Source organism: Cololabis saira, chromosome 7, assembly GCF_033807715.1.
Source record: "Cololabis saira isolate AMF1-May2022 chromosome 7, fColSai1.1, whole genome shotgun sequence".
Lineage (NCBI taxonomy): Eukaryota > Metazoa > Chordata > Actinopteri > Beloniformes > Belonidae > Cololabis > Cololabis saira.
The window spans coordinates 30,337,986-30,359,513 of NC_084593.1; the positions used below are offsets into that span (position 1 = coordinate 30,337,986).

The following is a 21,528-nucleotide window of genomic DNA, read 5'->3' on the forward strand; positions in this document are numbered from 1 at the left end:
CTGTCGTCGCGACTAGATCATTAGTCGTACAACAAAAACTGGGTCTGCACCTGGCAACCAGACACCTGAAGCCACCGGAGCATTTTAACACAAGAAACCTCTTACCAGCTTCTTCTTAGTCATGACTCAGGTAATGAGGAGCGGCACAGGTTTAAAAACAAACATGGAGATAAAGTGCAGTTTCAGTAGGGTGTGTTATGTTTCGTCACAATGAGTAGGAAGAGCCACAAGCATTCAAAATGACATGAGATTACCCAACAAAGGCAGTGTGGTTCATAAGACAGAAACTAAAGCATAGGCAGACAAACCAACCAACAATTAATTAACAAAGACCTAGCCAATAAAATACCAGATGATCACTGAGTCATTTCAGAAGCACTGGTGTCCAATAACATGGCACAAATTAACTCTATACCTTAATATCTCATGTATGTATGTATGTATGTATGTATGTATGTATGTATGTATGTATATATTTATATTTATATATGTTTAAAAAAATAAAAAATAAAAAATTATTTTTAATTTTTAAATGTACGTATTATTTTTCCATATGTTCTATCTATATATTTCCATAATTTATATTATTATTTTACACAGAAAAATTGTTCTTTAGGTTGTACTTCTGTTATTTAAATAAGTAAGTTATATTAATTAATTAATTCATTATAAGTCCCATAACGTGTTTGTTCACAATAATGTATTCAATAGTCAACAATCAATAATTTAATTTAACTAGCTGGTTCGTAGTTTTATCGTATGTTACCAGTCTAAACTCTCTGATTAAGAGTAATACCTTAAATGGACTAAGTGTACTTAGCACACTTTCATAAATGGTTACATAATGGAGGTACACGATGTCTCAATGAACTGCTGTTTACGTCTGAGCTGTCTGTTACGTCGGGACTCAGTTTCCCAGGATTCCGTGGTGCGCATGCGCAGATCACGTCGCCTGACAGTGGTAAACAGACGTCAGAAGGGAGTCTTCGCCTCGAGTAAAAACAAAACAAAGCAAAACAAGTCTAAAAGAGAGCGAAGGAGGGAATATCTGGACCACAACAACGACAAAAAGTTTTACAAAAGTCGTTGCTGACTAGAAACGGCTACTTGGAGGAAGTTACCCGCCGCTTTTCACGGACTTTTCCACGGATTGTAAACTCTGGAGTAGCAGGGGCTTAAGCAGCTAACGATCCGGTGGCTATCGGGCTGTTTCCAAAGTGCGCCGAGTGGACGCCCCGGACCCGCGGGCAGCCCGAAAACACATGGCACCCGGGGGAAAACTGTGAGCTTCGTTTAACTACTTGCCGGGGCAAGTTTTGTCGGAGATCCGAGCCTGTGTGCGAGAGCAGAGGGGTTTTCTCCCGGCTGTGGAGCATCGTGCGGCCAAACATGGCAGATGGCGACATGCGCCCCGCCGCAATGTGGCGCATCGCTCGGACCTGAGACGCGGACTTTTAAACTGTTGGCTTCAACTCACTTTTTGATCACCACAAACACTATAAAGTTGTAGATACAGACGCTTCTTTCTGTTTCAATCTGCTTTAACTTAATTTGGATGTTTGAGAGACAGACTTTTAGACAGCGTCTCTGGTTGAATTTGAAGCCGGCAAGTCTCTTAACTTGATAACTCAGCTTGTGGCTGTTTGTTTGTGGGTTATTTCTTTTATATTCTTTTTGTTTTTGTCTTGGGGAGAGCTTCTTGTTGTTTACAAGTACAGGGTCTTTCCCGAGAAGCTGCTTTGTAACTAGTCAGCTAATCCCTGCACGAGTCTTCAGTTTTACAGTAAAACATCACGTGAATTGACAAATTTGGTACGAGATAATTCTGTATCTTGACTCGTTCATTAGCTGTTTTTTGTTTTTTTAACTCTCGGACATTTAAAATACTTTTTTTTTTTTTTTTTTACCTTAAACAAAAAAAACGAGTGTTTATTATTCGGGAAGGCATAATTTGTCTTAATGTATGTTCAGGATTTTGATTCATTCATTTGGAGCTATAAAGCCTCGGTAGGTCCAGATGCGCTCACTGCCACTTTTGTTTTTATTTCATTCAAACAAAGGGACTCTTTCCACAACCCTCCTTCACTCTATATAAATCGGAAGGTTTATGATAGTTACTATTAAGGAGATTATTTGGGTTCCCTAATCTCCAATCTGAGGATTAACCGAGGCCATTGGTGTGTCCAGATTATTGCATATCTTTTCTAGGCCCCTCTTGTTGACACCCCCGCCTTGGCTGAAGAATATTGTTTTTGTGTTGATTCAGTTTTTTTTTTTAAACTCGTCATAGTAACTTCTTACTTTTATACTTAAAACAATTTTCACCTTTTTTAAAGTGGAAACAGAACTGTGCTCCTCCAGAGAGTTGATCCCCCCAGCAGCAGCATGGAGGAGTCATCCATGCCCCCCATCGACCCAGACTTCGAGCCGCAGAGCCGGCCTCGCTCCTGCACGTGGCCGCTCCGCCGGCCCGACATCTCCGTCAAGCCGGAGGCCGCGGACGGCGCCGAGTCCAGCGCGGGGACCCCGCCCGCCGACGAGGACAAGGCGGAGGCGCAACAAATCACTTGCGAGCCCGAGAAGGCGGCGGCGGTGCCCGAGGGCGGGGCCGTCGCCAGCGCGGGGGGGGTCGGAGGAGCGACGCCCCGCAAGGGCTCGTCCCGCCGCAACGCGTGGGGGAACCAGAGCTACGCGGACCTGATCAGCCAGGCCATCGAGGGCTCTCCCGAGAAGAGGCTGACGCTGGCCCAGATCTACGAGTGGATGGTGAAGACAGTGCCTTACTTCAGAGACAAGGGGGACAGCAACAGCTCTGCTGGCTGGAAGGTAACTACGGTATTTTAATGGTTAAAACATCAATGCATCTGTTTTAGTACGGAATAAATGACCCCCTTTTTGTCATGAACTAAAGATGAAACATATATTGGGCAAGGCAAGTTTATTTATATAGCACACAATTCAACACAAGGTAATTCAAAGTGCTTTACATCGACATTAAAAGCGGCAAGACATAATTAGACAGTAAATAACAAATAAAATGAAATAAAATTATGAGAAAAGAAGGTAAAATAATAAAAAGCTCAAGTTGCTGAATTAAGAGTACGCTTAAATAACAAATAAATGAAATAAATGATAAAAGATGTAAAATAATGAAAAGCACAAGTTGTTAAAAAGTAAGGGCTGTAGAGTACAGCAGGTAAGTATTTGATTTAGGAGTACGCTTCAGTAAACTGTAATGTTTTTAGTCCTGATTTAAAGGAGCTGACAGTTTGAGGAAGTTTGTTCCACAGGTGAGGAGCAGAATAACTGAACGCTGCCTCACCTTCCTTGGTTCTTGTTCTTAGTTATTATATTAGTTTCAGTTGTGCTTAGTATTTTTAATTCCCTTTGAGGGATGGTAACAAATACCTAATATACAGTAATTGGATACGTATTTAATTCTTGAACTTTCCCAAGTATAATTCAAACTTTGGTGAATAAAAAAAGCAAATAAAGCTTTATTTAGAAAAAGGAGGCCAGAAAGAGCTGAGTCGAAAGGCGAAGCTCTCGATTTACCGGTCAATCTACGCCCCTACCCTCACCTATGGTCATGAACTTTGGGTAGTGACCGAAAGGACAAGATCGCGGATACAAGCGGCCGAGATGAGTTTCCTCCGCAGGGTGGCTGGACGCTCCCTTAGAGATAGGGTGAGGAGTTCGGTCACCCGGGAGGAGCTCGGAGTCGAGCCGCTGCTCCTTCACATTGAGAGGAGTCAGCTGAGGTGGCTTGGGCATCTGTACCGGATCCTCGTGGTCGCCTCCCTAGGGAGGTGTTCCAGGCATGTCCCTCCTCCCTAGGGAGGAGACCCCGGGGAAGACCCAGGACACGCTGGAGAGACTATGTCTCTCGGCTGGCCTGGGAACGCCTCGGACTCCCCCCGGAGGAGCTGGAGGAAGAGTCTGGGGTGAGGGAAGTCTGGGCATCTCTGTTGAGACTGCTGCCCCTGCGACCCGGGAACGGATGGAGAATGAATGGATGGATGGAGTCCAGACTTAAGGGTTTTTCTAATTATTCTTTGTTTTGGTTTTCAGAATTCAATCCGCCACAATTTATCACTCCACAACAAGTTCTTGAGAGTACACAATGAGTCAACAGGAAAGAGCTCCTGGTGGATGCTCAATCCGGAAGGAGGGAAGACTGGAAAGGCTCCTCGCCGCCGGGCTGCTTCTATGGACAACAGCAGCAAGCTGCTGAAGAGCCGCATGAGGGCCAAACAGACCAAGAAGCAGCTGGGAGCAGCCGGTGCTGCAGGGGTGTTGGAGGGCGATGGCAGCACAGGCTCCGTGGGAGCAGACAGCCCTAATTCGTCTCAGCAGTTTCCTAAATGGGGAGTCAACAGCAGCAGCCCTTCATCCCGCGGCAGCCTGGATGACACCGACATGTGGACCACCTTCCGCCCTCGCACCAGCTCTAACGCCAGCACCCTGAGCGGACGTCTGTCCCCCATTGCTCCTAGCCAAGTAGACGACGATAATCTGCCTGAGGATGGACTGTTAGGGAGATACCCTGCCAGTAGCTTGACTCCTACCCTCACCGAGACCCTAATGGAGGAGTTGGACCTGATTGACAACCTCACCCTGATGACCGGGCAGCAGGGAGGGGCCAGTCCCAGCACCGCCCCACCAGCACCTCCCACTCCATTGCCTTCTGCCTCCACCTTGTTGCCGCGTGGCTCCAGTTTCCCCTCCTTTCATCAGCTGCAGTCATCCAGCCTCCCACAGGCGTCCTCTCACACTGCCACCCAGGCCTCCGTATCTCTGTGTGGACCAAGCGGCAAAGAGCCAGCAACCTTCAGTAACTCCCTTTTTAACCCCATGTCTAGCTCTGGCTCTCGAGGCAGTGGCCATTACGGCAGCGCCCACGTGCCCTCCAGTCTGGAGGCCCTGCTCACCTCTGACTCCCCTCCTCCAAGTGATATTCTGATGACCCAGGTGGATTCCCTCATGCCCAGTCCCGGACGTGTAGGTCAGATGGGTTTGGGGACATCAGTTGGGGGTGTGAGGCCCAAGCCCAACCAGTTGCTGTTGGGAAAAGGGCTGGAGCCGAACACGGTGGTACCGATGTCGCTGCAAACTCAGATGCAGTCACAGCAGCATCACCTTCAACACCAGCAGCAGCAGCAGCACCAGCATCACTCTCAGATGGGCTTGGGGATGATCCTCTCAGGTATGTCTCAGGACCCGTCTCAGATGTCTGCTCTCAAAGACCAGCACACCACAATGGGGTCTCACCATGGAGGGCCCGTCGCCTCGGCCAATCTTGGCGAAAACCTCCAGGGGATGAATCCGTTTGGAGGTCCATCCTGCCTCGCCGCCTGTCAGGACCGGCTGCCCACAGACTTGGACATAGACATGTTCACTGAAAACCTAGATTGTGATGTGGATTACATCATTAACAGTGACCTCATGGATGGAGATGGCATTGACTTCAACTTTGATCCCGTACTGCCTGGAGGCCAAGGCTACGGAGGCCCGGCCGCCACACAGGGCTCAGCTCACACCTGGGTGCCCAGCTAGATCTTCAGCCCTCAACACTCACATTCAACCAGGTATGCTAATTTCCCCCTGCTCATCCACTCAGAGATGCAGAAATAATTTAAGCAAAGATATTCAGTTTACAGGGATTTAAAACAGGGAAAAACTAATGACATTTTTTATCAACAACTCGAATGAAATAAGCATTTTAAGGCTGAAATTGTTTTTCCTCCACACATCACACACTGCTGCTCGTGGATTTAAATCAGATTTTAGGTTCATGACTTACATTTACTGGATTTATGAGCCAGTGAACAACTGCACATGTGACTGTTCAATGTTCTTGTCTTGCAGGAACTGATCTCCAATCATCATAACCTCAGAAAAATGACAGAACAACCGGGGCATCCCTCCTACCTGCTGGCTAATGATACTTAAAAAAGAAAGAAAGAAAGAAAGTAAAGAACATATAATACAAAGTTTTTCAAGAACGTACAATGGCAAACCGAGGCCTCACCCATGTCATGTGCCAAGACATGCAGAGAACAAGGAGGAGATTCAAGCTACTATGCACAATTTTTATCACTTTTTTTCTCCTTTTTCTGTTGATAACACTTGGCAATGATTTGGCTGCTAGCCCTTTTTTCATAATTCAAACATGATTATGAAAGATAAAGAACATAATATTTTTGGAGTGAAAAGACAAATCATCTGCTCCCTTCTGATGGGGGTTTACATTTCAGTCATTTTACACCACAACAGCTTTATGGTAGATTCAATATCTCAGATCTTGTTGGCGCTGGGATTGAAGACACTTTTTTTTTCCCCCGGGGAAATGGCCAGTTCTGCACTGACGCGCGTTCAGCATCAATTGCCAGATCAAATGCTGTTCGACTGAATGAAGTGCACATACTCTGCTGCACGGTCCGTCGGAGCAGGGAGAGTTAGGGGGAGTAATGAGGACTGGGTTGGGATTTGGTGGAAGATAAAGACTGGATTCACATTTCACCCAGATTTCCTTCAAATTTATCAGGGAGAAAGAAAAAAAAAACAACCTTTTTTTGTCTCCATTTGAATTTAATGATTCAGTAGTTAAAGAGTGTATGTACTTGCAGTTTGGTGTATTTGACTTAATTTCAGTGTGTTAGGGTAGATATCAGAGGGTGGCTTATTTTAATCCCCAAGGTGAAGTTAAACTAACAAAATGAAGAAATATGATTTGCGAATTTATAAATGGGGCATTCAACAGTAAATTTTCTTGCTAACAAGTGATTGATCGGCCAAGTATCGCATCATCAAAGAGCAGAATGCCTCCAAAGTCAAATGGTCTACCTGATTTTCTTTTCCTTTCTCAAGTCTGTACATTTTTAAAGCACTTAGGTTTCCTGTGACACAGGGACCCCAAAACTGAGAATGCATAACATTTCAACAAAAGAAAGTATATCTTGTTAAAAAAATTATAAAACAAAATTTTAAAATAAAACAAAGGAAGTGTATTGCACACGTTGCACATGTACTTGATGGCACACTATGCAGACTTATCAGGAGAGGTAAATAAAATCTTGAAAGAAATTTGAGAAATCACTTCTCAAAGGCTTTTTGCTATTTTAACACTTTCCTGATAAATTGTCGGGAGGTTGGATGTCAGAGCATCCTCCTACCCTTTAATTTTTCTGTACTAAAAAAGAATGACTTCACTGTGTGTGAAGTACAAAAAAAGAGAAAAGAATATATTTGATTATAGTTTTAATATACAATTTAGGTGGAGATGTTGAATCAGATATTAATACATATGAATATATTACTAATGACAAGTGATCTTTTTTTTTTTTACATTGATGGAAGCATTCTCAGACAAGTTTTAAAAACGGTAATTTTCTATACTTTTTATTTTTGTAAAGGATGAATTGCATGTAGGGTTTTTGTTGTTGCTTTTTTCATAACCAAAAGAACACTAATATTTGCATTTGCATGGCAATTAGGGAGTGCTTGGCTTGACCTAGTATCCTTTGTGTACATAAGCTTTGCAAAAGCTTTTAACTTGATTTTGGAAGATGAATGAGGTGAAATTTTGATCATCTGAACTAAGATTCCCACTCGCATGCTTTGACTAAGGCATTTGATTTCTTTTTTTTTTAATTTTTTTCAAAAAAAATCTGTTGGAAACATTGAAAGGTGCCACCAATTCTCATCTCAAAAACAAGACTCATACAACCTTTTACCTCTCAGAAGAAAAACGACAGGAAAAGAGCTGTGCACAGACATAAGTGGATAATAGATGGAGAAATGTATTCTTTAGCAATCCAGCCATGTAGATCATTACTAGCCTTTTTTTTTTTTTAGTTTTGTTTTTGCCAGTATTTAAAACACTAGAACATGTCACTCTGTAGCAGGAATACATTTTGTCATCTTCCCTCTCTTAAAGATGTTGTGTATGTTTGTCTTTAATTTTGTGATCAGATAACACCTTTGCAGTTTAAACTCGTTTGACTGTAGTTGTGTGAATATGGTAGCCTGTGATTTGTATAAAGCCCCCCCCCCCCCCCCCCCCTCCAATGTTTTCATTTTATTTTTTATTCTTGAATGGTGCTAGACGATGTCATTTGTCATGTATCCGGAGTATGCCATGATGTAATGGGCGCATATCAGGACCTTTGAATTTTTTTCCTCTGTGGCACAAAGATCTTGATTATTGTTGACTTTTTTTTTTTACTACACAAATCGACAGTCTTTCTCCTTAGTTTTTAACATATATGATAACCTGACCACTTTAAGATGAAAAGATTGCATATGCAGGGTTTTCTTATCAATCATAATTATTTTCAACATATATGCAACCAACCAGCTGTTGTTCCTCAAATGATGGCCTGTCGCTAAAAACTAATAGGTAGCTGCTTTTCTCTGGTTTACGGTTGCTGCTTTGAAGCAGTCAGGTGTGGTGTTACTTCTCTTGTGTCTCCCCCTTATGTAACAATATTATCTACATATTCTTTTCAGATATCTTTAAGTAGCAGTTAGACCCTGAATGTTTTAAAATTTAAACTGCCCCAGTTGTTACAGTTTTTGTTTTTTCTGGGGAGGGGAGATGAATTGTATTGTTCTATATTTTGATCACGTTCTATCGTTCTGCTCCCTCTGTGTTTTTCCCCCCCTCTTTTTTCACACATTGTAAAGTCAGCCAGAGAAGACAAACCGTTATGAACAGAAGTAATTCAATAAAATTGTTTAACCCACTTTGTCTTCCTCCTTGATTTTTGTGTGGTTATGGACTTCCTCGTGTCCGACACTAGGGGGCGCTGCTGCCCAATCAGCTACAGGAGACTGTTGGACAGCCAAATGTCATATTTCATCTTGTGCAGGGTTCAAACGAACGCATCCCATGGTAGTGGTCGTATGGTTGATTTATTGTAAACTGTAATTTCATGATAAGTGGCAACCTTCTTTCATTGAATACGAATGGCAACATCCATTTTTGTTTTTAGTGACCCATATATTGCTACATTCCTAAAATACGGCATGACAAATTGTCACACACATGTAAATAAAAAAAGCCTTGCACATTCTTCCCAAGCAGATTGTATATTTGTGGTTTATATGCTCCATCTCTGCAAGAGACTTTAAATGACATTTAAATGAAGTTAATCATACCCCCCCCCCCCCAAAAAAAAAGTAGTATTAAAAAAGGACAAAATACAGTAGGCAGGATATATTTTTTATATAACATCTTTATAGAAAACATATCTTCACATTTTCAGAATTTTTTTTTTTGTCTTTGCAGTTGTTCCATTTTTTTAAGTTGTATTTTAAATAATTATCTTTTTTTTTTCCATCTTTTAAAGTTGAACATTTTTAACATCCATCTGTGTCAAAGGCTCTTGCTGAGTAGCTGAGGCTTGCAGAAGGTGTATCATTGAAAACATGGGTGTCCACAGCCACAACATTTATCAGAAATGGTGCCGACCCAACACCAAGAAAGCAAAAAAAAGAAAGAAAAAAAAGTGTTCCCATTCATGTAGGAATAGTCACAAGGTTTATACCTGTCAGATATGTTTCCCAGTTGCAATCAAAGCCTTCATTCAGCCTCCAGCAGCAACATCCCTCCACTCGAGCAGCGCTCCAGTTTTAGCCTAAAGGCACCTGTGTTAATAGCGCTTTTGCTTTTATCGATATGCACTTATTTTTTTAAATGTCCAGCAGTTGCTAATTCTAAATCTACACAGGTCTGCCACACTTCTACATCTACCTAGCCAAGCAGGTCCTATGGACACACCAAGAAAAATCTACAAGTACTTCAAAAATTTACCAAAAAAAACCCAGAAAAAAACTGAAAGGTTATTTTTTTTTTCTTTAACATACTACTTTGCACATCGTTGTGCTTAGCAATTTCTATAATGGATCAGATCTAATGTTGTATGCATTAAAAAGAAATAATAGCAGTAAGTGGAGCAAAAACCTGAACTCATATTAGTGCACATCTACTTTGGAGATTTTATACTGATCTAGTTCAATCATGGATTTAATCTTTGAAGGATGGAGTTCTCACTCTGATTTCATTCTTTCTGAAACACTTGAGTAAAAATAAACAAGCCAGGCTGCTAAAGGCTCAGCTTCAGTGTCACCACGGAAACCTACCCATTGCCCTGTTCAGTTAAGGTACCCAAAAAAAACTATTTTTCTAAAAAGGAACATCATCTTCCTGATCCTTCGGTATCAGCAGTGAATTCTAAATAAGGAAAAAAAACAAAAGCGTGCTGAAATATCTTAAATCAAGTGCCTTCGCTAAGAAATCTTGGGTGGAGAAGACAAGTAAAGTGGGAAATTTTGAGGACGAACCATCTAAAAGTTGCACTATGGTGAGGAAAAGGTGTCAGACCCACAAACTGCCTCAACGTCGACTTGAGCTACATTGCAATATAAATATATAAAGTTTAAAAAAGTGCTTATTAAAAGAAACTATGGTGATGCGATAACTTCACGGCTGTGTTTGTTCTTTACCAGCATTCATATGAACTGTCAGGGAGAGCAAAACTGTTATCCATTGAAGTCCACTCAATGGCCTCCAACACTGACGATTGTCCCCCCAGAAAGGAAAAGGACAACTAAACTAAGGCCCCGGTCTCCCATTAACAACCATTTAACTTGTACAAAAAGAGTTTTCCTTTTTTTTTTTTTCCATTTTTCTTGTCGTCATCGTTGGGAAAGCATAACTTTTACAAAAGGAGACGCGTAAATAAAAAAGGGTTAGCCACTGGTAACGCGCTGCTTCAAACGAGCAGTTTCACACAGACAGAACTGGAACGCAAGACAACAGGTAAAAAATAAAATAACTTCTAATAATTGCACATAACGTTTTAGAGCCAGGATATTCTTAGGAGGACTTCACAATAAGACAAACTTCAAGTGGGGTGGGCAGGGGCATGGCTTACTATGGTATAAACATATTAAATCTGAGCGAAAGAAGAAGCACACTTATGAGGCACAGCGACGAACAATCGAGCTCTGTGTCCCTGAAGGTGCCGCTCTCGCCCCACATCACCGTCTCCAGCTGAGATGTCTTCATCCTCTTGAATCTGGGTCTCTCCGTACCGGTAAAGAGTTTCAACGTGGTGCCTCTCTGAATACTTAGGCAATCATATACTGAGTGATGGCTCTGAGAGCGTAGAGCAGCTCCGCCTGCAGCCGGGCCTCCATGATCAGTAGATTTACGTGTATCTGAGGAACGGAGAGAGAAAGACAGAAAACAGCTCCTTAGGATTGATGAAAACAAGTCTGGTGCATTTGTGGGGATAAAAAAATAAAAATAAACAAATACTTTGTGCAAAATCCTATGTTCATTTGGTTAGAGATGAAGAGAAATCAATATCCCTAACATGTATTTTCATTGGGAAAACATGAGTGGTTTGCAGATCAGCTCAATAAAACCATAGTGAGGATGTGATCAGAGGTGTGTTAGTTCTTGTGCGTTTTGAAACATGGCTACTGTGAATCAATCAGAAAATAAAGTCTCATTTCTTTGAGTTTCTGTTTTGCTTCTTCAAGTCATGTTGTGAGTAGATTTGAAGGGCTTGAAGTCACTGGCAGACGAGGAGAATCCATGTTATGTTTACGAGCAGTCATGTGAAACTGTGGCTTTACGTCTTTTAATCTCATAAAGGAAAAGGGGATATTGTTATAAAAAAAGTATATAAGTCAGCCTATCAGCATTGTCAGTTGAATATGAATGGGGTACAGTATAATACAGTACAAAAGTGTCTTTTCCAATCACGTCTTCATCCTTCATCCCAGCTAGTTTTGAAGGGTTGAGTCCCCCCACTCCCCTCTTCTGCAGGGTGTTGAGGTGGACACAGAGTAATATTTGGTACCAGTACCAGACTACTGATAGTCTACAGGAAAGATCTGTGCTACTATCGGTATTTTCAATGTTTTCACACCGGTTAAAAGACAAACCTTGCTGTATTTTTACCCCCGTACTTGTTCATCTTGCATCCGTGCAGTCAGTCATGGGTGTGGCTCACATTAATTAACTTTACAAGAGTGACGTCAAATGCAATATATTCCCAGCGTAAGTGGTGAGCAAAGAGTGTAACCAGAATATCATAAAACACCTGAAATACAGTAATACTCAGTATCAAAGAACTAGGCTTTTAATTTCTAAAATGACTGTGAAGATGATGGAGGCAAAAACACTAGCTTATATCACAGAAAGGATATCACAAAGGTCTGTGGTCTGCACTGAGCTGAGTTACCCCAAAAATGAATGAATAAATAATCCTTACCCTTTCTGATGTTTTAAGAGCAGTCCAACTCAGAGGACACACCGGGGTTTTTGTGGCATCAGGAAAACAAGCCACAGCTTTGATGTACAGCTTTAGATCTCGTTCCAGCAACTGATTCACCTCTCCATAGTCATAGTCATCATAGCTGCGAGCAAAAAACAGACATTTATCTACCATGCAAAATCAAAAGCAGCAATCACGTAAGAGTAAAGGAGGATATTCTTATTGATGACTTGAGCATACGATAAAGTGGTAGTCTCACCGTATTCCTAACATACAATGGATGTAATTCCAAATGGCCCTCTTCAGGTCGGGACTGTGCAGCGAGGGAAGGCTTGTTACGCTCCTAAATCTATCGTCTAGGAGGTGGCCGATGTCAGAGTATAATCTGTTGACTAAGGAAAAGCCATGATCTTCCCATGAATAATCCTGCAGAGTCAAGTCACAACCAACAAACCATCAAACATCACAGGTTCCAAGAACAGGCTGAGCAGAATCCATTTACTTTACAACTAACAGAAAGAGGAATTGCAGCAAACAGTGTCTCAAAGAACTGCTTTAACAGGATCTTTTTTAGGTCACGCTCCAGATTAGAGCTTTGAACATGCATGAACATGAAGAGCATGAACCCATCAGATGGCTGCAATTGGTTGAAAATAACTTTACACATACCAGTCCAATTAACATACATGTAAAGCAGTTGCGAGTAGAAACACAGCTCTCACCATGTTGCTTTTTTTTTAATCCATAAAGACGCATCATGACACAAGTGTTGCTGCCTTTAAATGTCCTGGAAAGTTCTTAACACATGTTCCACTTCACAACATATTTTTCTTCAAGTAGAAATGGTTGTGGGTTCTTATGAGTTAAGAAAAAGGGGCTATTTAAACAAAGGTTCTGAAGGTTAGCGGCTAAAAACCGTAAAATAAAAGAGTAACATTCTCACTTGAACTCTTAATACTTGGAAGTGGTCCTCGTCCCTGCGGGCAAACTCCTGATAGCAAAAGTCAGGGTCTGTGATAAAACGCAAAGGATCTGCGAAGCACATCATCTCCTCCTCCTCTTCCATGTCTATAAAAAGAGATGGTGACAGCAGAGGAGACAGAAGACAAGTATAGTGAATGTGTGACACTAAGTGTGGCTGATGATTGGTAATTGCTCAAGTTTCACACCATGTGACCTGAATTTCACACTTAAAATAACCATCTGGAGTGAGCGTAAACATCTACGCAGCATCTGAGTGTTTTTGTGTCAGGTTACCTGTTGGCTGGAGTGTCTGCTTTTTTAGAAAACGCTCTTCTCTCTTCTCACGCTCTTCCTGGGACTTCTGGATCCTCTCCTTTAAGTACACCATATCACAACTGGAATCCAAAGACTGTGAACCAAAATACAACATTATACATTAATAAAATGAACCAAACCTATATTTACACAAAGAACTGTTTTAATGAGTCTTGTACTAAATCAAAACATATGTATCCAAAACAAATAATCATAGTTTGACATTAGCATCCATTTCCCACTGTACATTATGGTTTTGATCTTTCATGAATGCAATCACATGAACCATTTAACTTCTTAGATGACAATGATATAAAAGTGATCTAGAGCATGAAATCTAATGTAAATGGTTTAAGAATCCCTCAAAAGAAAACGTTACACAATAGTGACGTTTCAATTGTTGGTGGACAGAAAATTAATCTAATTAGCCTTCCCACATGTGTTTAATGACCTGTGTTCCTATTTTATAATAATGTATATCCTGCAGAAAAAAGTTGAAGAGGGGAAAAAAAAAAAAATATCAAGGAAAAGAAATAAGATTTCAACATTTCTGAATCATACTTGATACCGAAAGAAAATACCATTTGGAAGACAAACTATATTTGCTGTGCAATCAAGTGTGGGAAGTGTAGGTGACTTTGTCCTGTGTGATTTGTTTACCCGTCGTCGTGTTATACGTTCAGCAGGAGCAGCGAGTGACTGAGGCACATTGGTGTTGCCGTTGGCAGCATCAAAGGGACATAAGGTAGGTGGGGTACCATTAGGAGATTTAGAGAGCGGGACGAAGTCTGAGTTTGTGTCGCATCCAAACACAAAGCTGCAGAGGGAGTGGCAGTGGGCCAGGATCACCACAGCCTGCACCAGCTCTGCCAGTGACCAGCACTGCTCGCCCGCCTTCAGCAGTGTCTACAGGGAATAAACATAAATCAAACACGGCTGGGTCCAAGGAAGTATAATAAGCTTATAATAAATAAGAAAAAAAAAAGAATGACATTTAATACACCTAATACAACGTTAAAAAACAGCCAGTGGGTATGAATAGCAGCATTTCGTGATAGAGTTCATTAGCGTCACACCTGTATGTGGGAGCAGGCTGTGAGCCAGGGCTGGTGGGCCAGCACCTTGTTGATGTGGTCAAGGAGGCGAAGCCGAGGGGGCGCCGCCTCCAAACCCTGCAACCACAGAGGATCCCCTCCCACTCTTAGAAAATGGGTTGAGTGCAGATACACTAAGTAGTTGCAGTGATGTCTTGCTGCAGCCTGAAAAAATAAATTAAAAAATTTAGGCAGATTTAAAAAAAAAAAAAAAAAAAAAAAAGAAAAGAAAAGAAAAAGCATACGTCATTATGATCATTAAAGCCTGAGATCATACTGGTATGATCTTTGGTCATTCTTGCTGTGAAGAGAACAGTCTTCAGAAGTTTTTGCTACAATACATGAGCAGCCACGTGACAACTGCTATGGTTTTTGGTGTGTGCCAGTATGAAAACAGCCTGCTCACTGACCATGATAGCGATATAGTGGCGGTATGGCAGCGGGAGAGGGCCATCCATGTGCAGGATGTAGTGCTGTGTACGGAGGAAGCTCTCCAAATACTGAGGGTGAGACGCCATCTGCTGGGATACGGCATCCACGCTCCCCCTGCTGACCAGAGCCTTCATGAACAGTAATGACACTCGCTCCTTTTCACCATTCACCATCACCTGCAGAAATCCAGACAAAGAGGAAATAACACTTGGTTTATTTTCTTTTTTTTTTAAATACCCGGGAAATATAATTGTACAATCTTTGGGGATTTTAGTTGTACAATAAGAATTTACAGATCCCCCCCCCTGAATTGTTTCAGTGCTTCTTTCCAACTACTGGCTACCAGTAATTCAGTTAATTGTAAATCAGACGGAGTCAATCTTATGCATGCTTTCTTTTTTATAATGGCCTCCTTCACATTGCTGGTCAAACACAAAAATTCTTCTTTTAAATCAAATAAAAAGGACATTTAAAACCAGAAACGCAAGGCTGGCTTTCCTTACGAGTATTTACGAGGTTTCAATTTGAGGCCAAAACTTCTTGGCTCGAGAGGAGGTTAGACTTGTGAGTGTACATCATGTGATGATGGATTCGGACTGCTTTGGACTCGAGTCATGCTCCACACCTTAAATCAGCGGAAGAGAGGCTGTCTTGGAAGAAGAACAGCTGTGATGCTATGACACTGGTGCCACTGCCAAGTAAGTACATTCCTCACATTATTTTTTCCTCTCCATGTAAAAACAAGCAAAGAACAGCATCTTGACATATACTGAAACACATCAGGTTAGCAGCACTGTAAGTTGCTTCATAACAGTCCACTAAACGTTCATCAAAAGTTGACTATATGCTGGGTTAATTGGCGTTCACATGAAATGAAACTTAACGCTGTAATCGTAAGAAGAAAAAAAATACCCAGGCTGCCGCACAGCTGAAAAAAAAAAAAAAAACCCCAACCACCTAAAAAAGGGGGATTCACACACTGGAAGGAAACAGATGAAGGAACTAATGTGAAAGTTGAGCTTAGGAGGCCTTGAGGAGGGAAGCTCAGCAGCAGAAAAGAAAGAGACGGGGCCAAATACACATACATGGGAGCAACTGGGCCGAGGAGCCAGAGGCCAAGAGAAACAGCACCATGGGGAGAGGGAAGCTGTCCTGCCTTCATTGGCACAAGCATTTATTAGCTCTCTTGCAATCATAGAATGGCCTCTAGGAAAAGGTGAGGAGGAGGATCGGACACAGAATTGGTTCTTGTGTATGTGAAAGTCCAGGAAACTGCTCTGATCAAAGCCCAATGCTTTCTCTGCAGCCCGTATTGTACACATTTTGTCATAAGATATTGTTTTTTCCCTTTTCATATCTTTCTTTTCTGCTGTATCAAAACAACTTCCCCCTCACAGGATTAATCAAGTATCTATATTTATCTATCGACTTGTACTTTTAACAGTGCCAACTGCTGCGATGATTTTTGCTGTCCATTCAGACACCAAACAAACATCACAGATAAAAACGGATAATATTGTGACTAGAGAGCTTTGTTACTTAAATTTTAATCCCGCCGGGATCTTTGGTATTCAGTACCGTGTTTATCTGGCTGTAAGCTCCATGTGGTATTTCACTTCTCACTGCAGTCGACAAAGGCTGCCCCCTGATCCCGCAAAAAGCTCCACCTCCTAATCTATATAGGATTGTGTGCGATTATGAGATATGTGTGTGTATATATATATATATATATATATATATATATATATATATATATATATACATACATACACACACATATACATATACATACATACATACACACCTATCTCAAGACATTCAACACTGTTAATTAAACAAATCAATCCCATTTGCTTACATTTCCCTAATCTTTTATTTAATACAAAGCAAGAGAGAAGTAAATGGAAAACCCGCAGACACGGACCCTAACCTTCTCTGGTTTGTCGACGCATATAAGGAATAGTGTGAAGGGAATGCAAAGTGCACAGGTGCCTGCCAATCAAAGACTTACAAGAGCACATTCACACAAGTATCTCTCTGCAAACACAGGAGCTACTGATTAAAATGCAGAGCTACAGAATCTAGGTTACTGCACCATCAACTCCTAACTGGTCTCATCAGAAGCAATAAAAAACATGCCTTGGGACCCGTTTCTCAATGACTTAACATGTAAGAGCATGACTCATGAACCTATTTCTCCAGTTGCGAATGGCAGAAAAAGCTCAGATTTCAACATTGACTGATTACACCATTTTATTAAAAATCGTGTGCAGCTGCTCACTCCTGAGTAAATTTGCTCCAGATCACAGACACCAAACTTGCAGCGTTAACACAGACAAAACAGCTTTAAGGTTTATTTAGATCTGCTTATTCGGATTACTTTATTATGAAAAGAACTGTAAATAAGATGTGTAAAACTGTGCATAAGAGTTAAGTATGAAAAGTAGTGTGAAGGCCAAACTCGTTACACAAATACTGTAAACCCCTCGAGCACTGTGGATGCCCTACATGTGTATGGAAAACCAGTTACACTGGAGGGCATTCGAAGTTGCTTACTGCCTTTGAAAAGCAGACAACCAAGATCCTATCGACTATAACATGAAATTTTAGTCAAGTAAGAGGTACAGGAGTTAAAGCTAAAAATTACATGCCTGTGCACTAGACTGCGAAGCCTATGTCCAGACATACAGGAAGAGAAGATATTAAAAGTGCTCCTGAATGAGGTGGTTTATACAATATAAAAAAAATAATCCAAAGCTGAAATGTGCAGACTAAGAGGAAAAACAACTCCCTAAAATCCAGCAAACCTTTGATAGTCAAATTTTAACCCACTATTTCAAGAAAGAACTGAGAAAAACACTGCAAAACAAGGGACAGCTCTACTCCTATACTGGGGAAGAGATGAGATTTGCCACGACTGGCATCAGACGATGAAATAGGAAACTGGTGTAATTTCAAATATGTCTGGACAAATCTGAGGGAAATGACAAACTGAAACAGGAACTACAGTTAATGTAGCTATTCACGCAACAGGAAATGACACATATCATGTCTGCTGATGCCACAAAAACAAAATTAAGAATTCGGTCAGATGTATGGTCTTTTAAAAGCCAGAGCACAAAGATGAAGGCCATTTCATATTACATGATTGTCTGTATATCTTTAGGAGAACAATTGATGCTTGAAAACCTGTCATAAATGTGCTCTTTTCACATGTATGTTAAAATCCATTAACATGTAAATTAATCTATGAGTAATATACAATGTAGAAGAAACGTCAGACATCCTTTGTCAATGCTGCATTCAGACACCTAGATATGCCTTTATGCCAGAAAACAGGCCACACAAGCAGAGCACCGCAGCACTCTTGACAAAGAAATCCACTTCTTATTGTTCACCATTCACCGTGAAGAGAAAAAAAAAAAAGGGGAAAAAAATGGTAAGCATGTGTGGGTGGATTTATAAAGCATCAAAAAGCACATCATCTAGACAAGTATAGCATTACAAAGCATGTACATATTTTTTTGTGCAACATATGCGCACGAATCTATTAACCATTCTTTCGGTGACAAGGGTGACAAAAGCAAGTCAGCGATGCTCACATTAGAACGCTGCCATTTCCAGATCATAAGACACATTTTAACTTGAGGCTTTCCTGCAAAATATCGAAATATTTTTTTTTTCATTACTCACAGGTCTTTTGTGAGCAAAAATTCAAAAGGTGCTTTTTTTGACATAAAAAGGAAGAAAAGTCTCCCATCCTTACACTGAATATGTCATTTGTATATTGATCAGAGAAAAGCATCAGACAAGAATTAAATGAAAACCAGGGGTGACGTCATAGAGGGGAGGAAAGGTAAAAGGAGACAAAGACGGGCCTTTAGAGCTGGCTGACAAAACAGCAGCACTGTACAAACAGCAATACAAAGCAGAGCGGGGGTCTAAGATGACAGACAAAGATGTGGAAAAACGATGCTAGCCGTCTTCCAAGGGTGAATGTGTTTGTGTTGTCATGCAAGTGTGTAAGGGCTGCTGCAGACACAGGAGGACATTCAATCTGCATTCCAACTGACCCTAGAGGGTGTCCGTCCTTATCGTGCAATGCTGTCCCCAGCGGCATCAACACCCTCCCCCTCAACCCACCTTCATCACCGGAAACAAGCGGCCAGGGCCAATTTGGGCACTGCAACCTGAACTCAAGGAGTAATGCAAAACAAACCAGCTGCAGCCCAGAGCGGTTTGTAGAGGGCAGGAGAGGGGAGGGACATGAGCTGCAAAAAACTAGCACAACCAAGACAAACAAAACACTGTTGCAGGATGGAAAAAAAGAAAAAAAAATACAGACAAATGTGAGCCCACATACAACATATGAAGGATCCGATCTGCTGGTGAACAGGGTAGGCAGGTAGAGCAAGGACAAAACGGAGGATCAAAAGACTTGCACTGATAACCACCTAATTATTGTTATTTCCATCAAACAGTCAAGGGGGTGTGTGTTATCAAAGCAGAAAGATACAGGCCGGGAGTGCAGTGTTTTTAAACCAAATAGATTTAAGTAGCTGTAAAATACTCTGTACTAACCATTAATATAAATGTAGATAGTTTTGAAAAGAAGCTGCAAAAAAGAGTTTTTATTTCTTGTATACAATACAAATGACTGTAGTTACAGAAATTGGTGTAAAAATGCCAAGCAAAAGAGCCATGTAGGCAGTAAAAAGTATAAGGCACTAGACAGACTTGAAACCCGAGTTGCTGCTCACACACTTGCCTGTTTTGTTCCTTCCCTGGACCCTAAAGCTTGATTTATGGTTCCGCGTTAAAACGACGGCGTAACCTACTGCGTACGGTGCGCGTCGCCGCGTAACCTACGCCGTAGGCTCTGCGTTGGTGTAACGCGAAACCATAAAATCAGCCTTAATCTGCAGCTAACATAACTCTTTTGGGCTGTAGTCGCAACAGCGCCCCCTTTCTGTTGCAAATTGAAAAAACAACAGTAAAGGAGAAAAACAACTTTGATTGGCAGTCCAGTTCAGCCAAAAACCAGCACAATAAAAAAAAAAAAAAATCCCAACATTTAGAAGTCCCGAAAGCGAGAAAAATAAAAAAAGCAGAACAACACGGGCTTGCCTTAAAGACATTTATACAAGTATGTGTGTTAAGTACTCATACTTGAATAGCGCTGCAGTAATTCAGAGCAAAGTGACACCCTTTTCTACCAAATCCTAACATGATGTCATCTTCACCTGCAGCTTCCTCCACAAACTGCACCGTCAATCATCAAGAATCAGAACAAATATGACAAAATAATCATTACATATTCAAACAACCTTGCTCAAAAAACAAACAAAAAGACGCTTTTACATTTCTGTTGCATTAACGTCGACATGACTCTTTAATATCCGTCCACCTTTAAAAATGACAGTATTTATTATGATTTATTTTATTTTTTCAGCTGAACACAAGCGAGCAGAAACAAAACGTTGCGTTTACGTGACATTTAAACTGCCGGAGATGAAAACCACTGTTGTCTAGATTCTAAGTAAAAGGTAGCAGCTCTTAAATCACACGGAATATAACAATCTGAATGTGGTTTTTAAGCCCAGTATTGTTTGCTTTTGCGAGCAGTTCACAAGTTAAAGAAGTTAGTTTGGGCTGTTTTCTTCACTATCCAAAGCTACGTGTTTTCCGTGAACACAGCCCAATAAGCGACACATTTGAGACTGTAAACCGGATAAAAAGCTCAGTTAACTAGCTTTCACTTTAAACAGCAGCCAGAATGGGAAATGTGAGGTTTAAATGGCAAAAGCAGCTTGACTGCGAGCTTTGCTGAGAGATTAGTGTTTTCTTTGAATGAATGAACGGTACTTAGCCGCTAGCTGCGTTTGGTTAAAACTTGTCTCAGACAAGTAATACAAGTCTGTAATGTCAGACAATGGGTACCTACCTGTTTCTGGACCCGCTGGTACTGCGATCTTAAGGGGTACTCCATCTTACTCGTGCAGATGATCATTTTCCTAAGAGAAAAGGGGGTGGAAAAAAAGGGTGTGCTATTGCATGGACGCGGCAGGAGTTTTCTCGGTGCTTTTCCAGCTCGCTGCTAACAAAAGGAGCGGGTCTGTAGCCGTCCAGCAGAGCCCATCAGCGGCAGCAGCTGCAGGAGTCAGAGCCGGCCAGCCCGTCTGAGAACCGGACCAGACTGAAGCCGCAGTTATGGTTCCTACGCCGTAGGGTTACGGCGTAGCATACGGCGTAGGGTACGCGGCGACGCGCACCGTAGCGTAGGCTCTGCGTTGGTGTAACGCGAAACCATAAATCAGCAAAAGCTGCCGGCGCGGAGCCGACTCCTCCAGTAACAGTGCAGCCAATCAGAGCGCGGGGGCGGGTCCGCGTCATAGGGGAGGGGGCGTGGCCACATGCTAATGAACATCTGC

General features: G+C 41.6%; 2 protein-coding genes across 2 annotated transcripts; one reads left to right on the plus strand and one right to left on the minus strand.

The window, feature by feature from the left end:
* The first annotated feature begins 952 nt into the window (after window positions 1–952).
* Window positions 953–8,747, plus strand: foxo4 (forkhead box O4). Its single transcript, XM_061725547.1, has 3 exons — window positions 953–2,826; window positions 4,072–5,588; window positions 5,869–8,747. Exons 1-2 carry the CDS (start codon window positions 2,386–2,388, stop codon window positions 5,554–5,556), a joined length of 1,926 nt encoding a protein of 641 aa, XP_061581531.1. The 5' UTR covers window positions 953–2,385; the 3' UTR covers window positions 5,557–5,588; window positions 5,869–8,747.
* Window positions 8,748–9,230: 483 nt separating this feature from the next.
* Window positions 9,231–21,279, minus strand: sesn4 (sestrin 4). Its single transcript, XM_061725548.1, has 9 exons — window positions 21,042–21,279; window positions 15,076–15,273; window positions 14,648–14,830; window positions 14,232–14,477; window positions 13,551–13,665; window positions 13,237–13,361; window positions 12,553–12,719; window positions 12,291–12,435; window positions 9,231–11,226 (listed from the first exon to the last, which is right to left on the minus strand). The coding sequence occupies exons 1-9, from the start codon at window positions 21,105–21,107 to the stop codon at window positions 11,137–11,139; spliced, it is 1,335 nt and encodes a 444-aa protein (XP_061581532.1). The 5' UTR covers window positions 21,108–21,279; the 3' UTR covers window positions 9,231–11,136.
* Between the last annotated feature and the right edge of the window lie 249 nt (window positions 21,280–21,528).

Coding starts and splice junctions, on each gene's coding strand:
- foxo4 (XM_061725547.1), top strand. CDS start 2,386: ATGGAGGAGTCATCCATGCCCCCCATCGACCCAGACTTCGAGCCGCAG. Junction 2,827..4,071: donor ACAGCTCTGCTGGCTGGAAG/GTAACTACGGTA, acceptor TTTGGTTTTCAG/AATTCAATCCGCCACAATTT.
- sesn4 (XM_061725548.1), bottom strand. CDS start 21,107: ATGATCATCTGCACGAGTAAGATGGAGTACCCCTTAAGATCGCAGTAC. Junction 13,666..14,231: donor AACGTATAACACGACGACGG/GTAAACAAATCA, acceptor TTTGGTTCACAG/TCTTTGGATTCCAGTTGTGA. Junction 13,362..13,550: donor GCAGACACTCCAGCCAACAG/GTAACCTGACAC, acceptor CTCTTTTTATAG/ACATGGAAGAGGAGGAGGAG.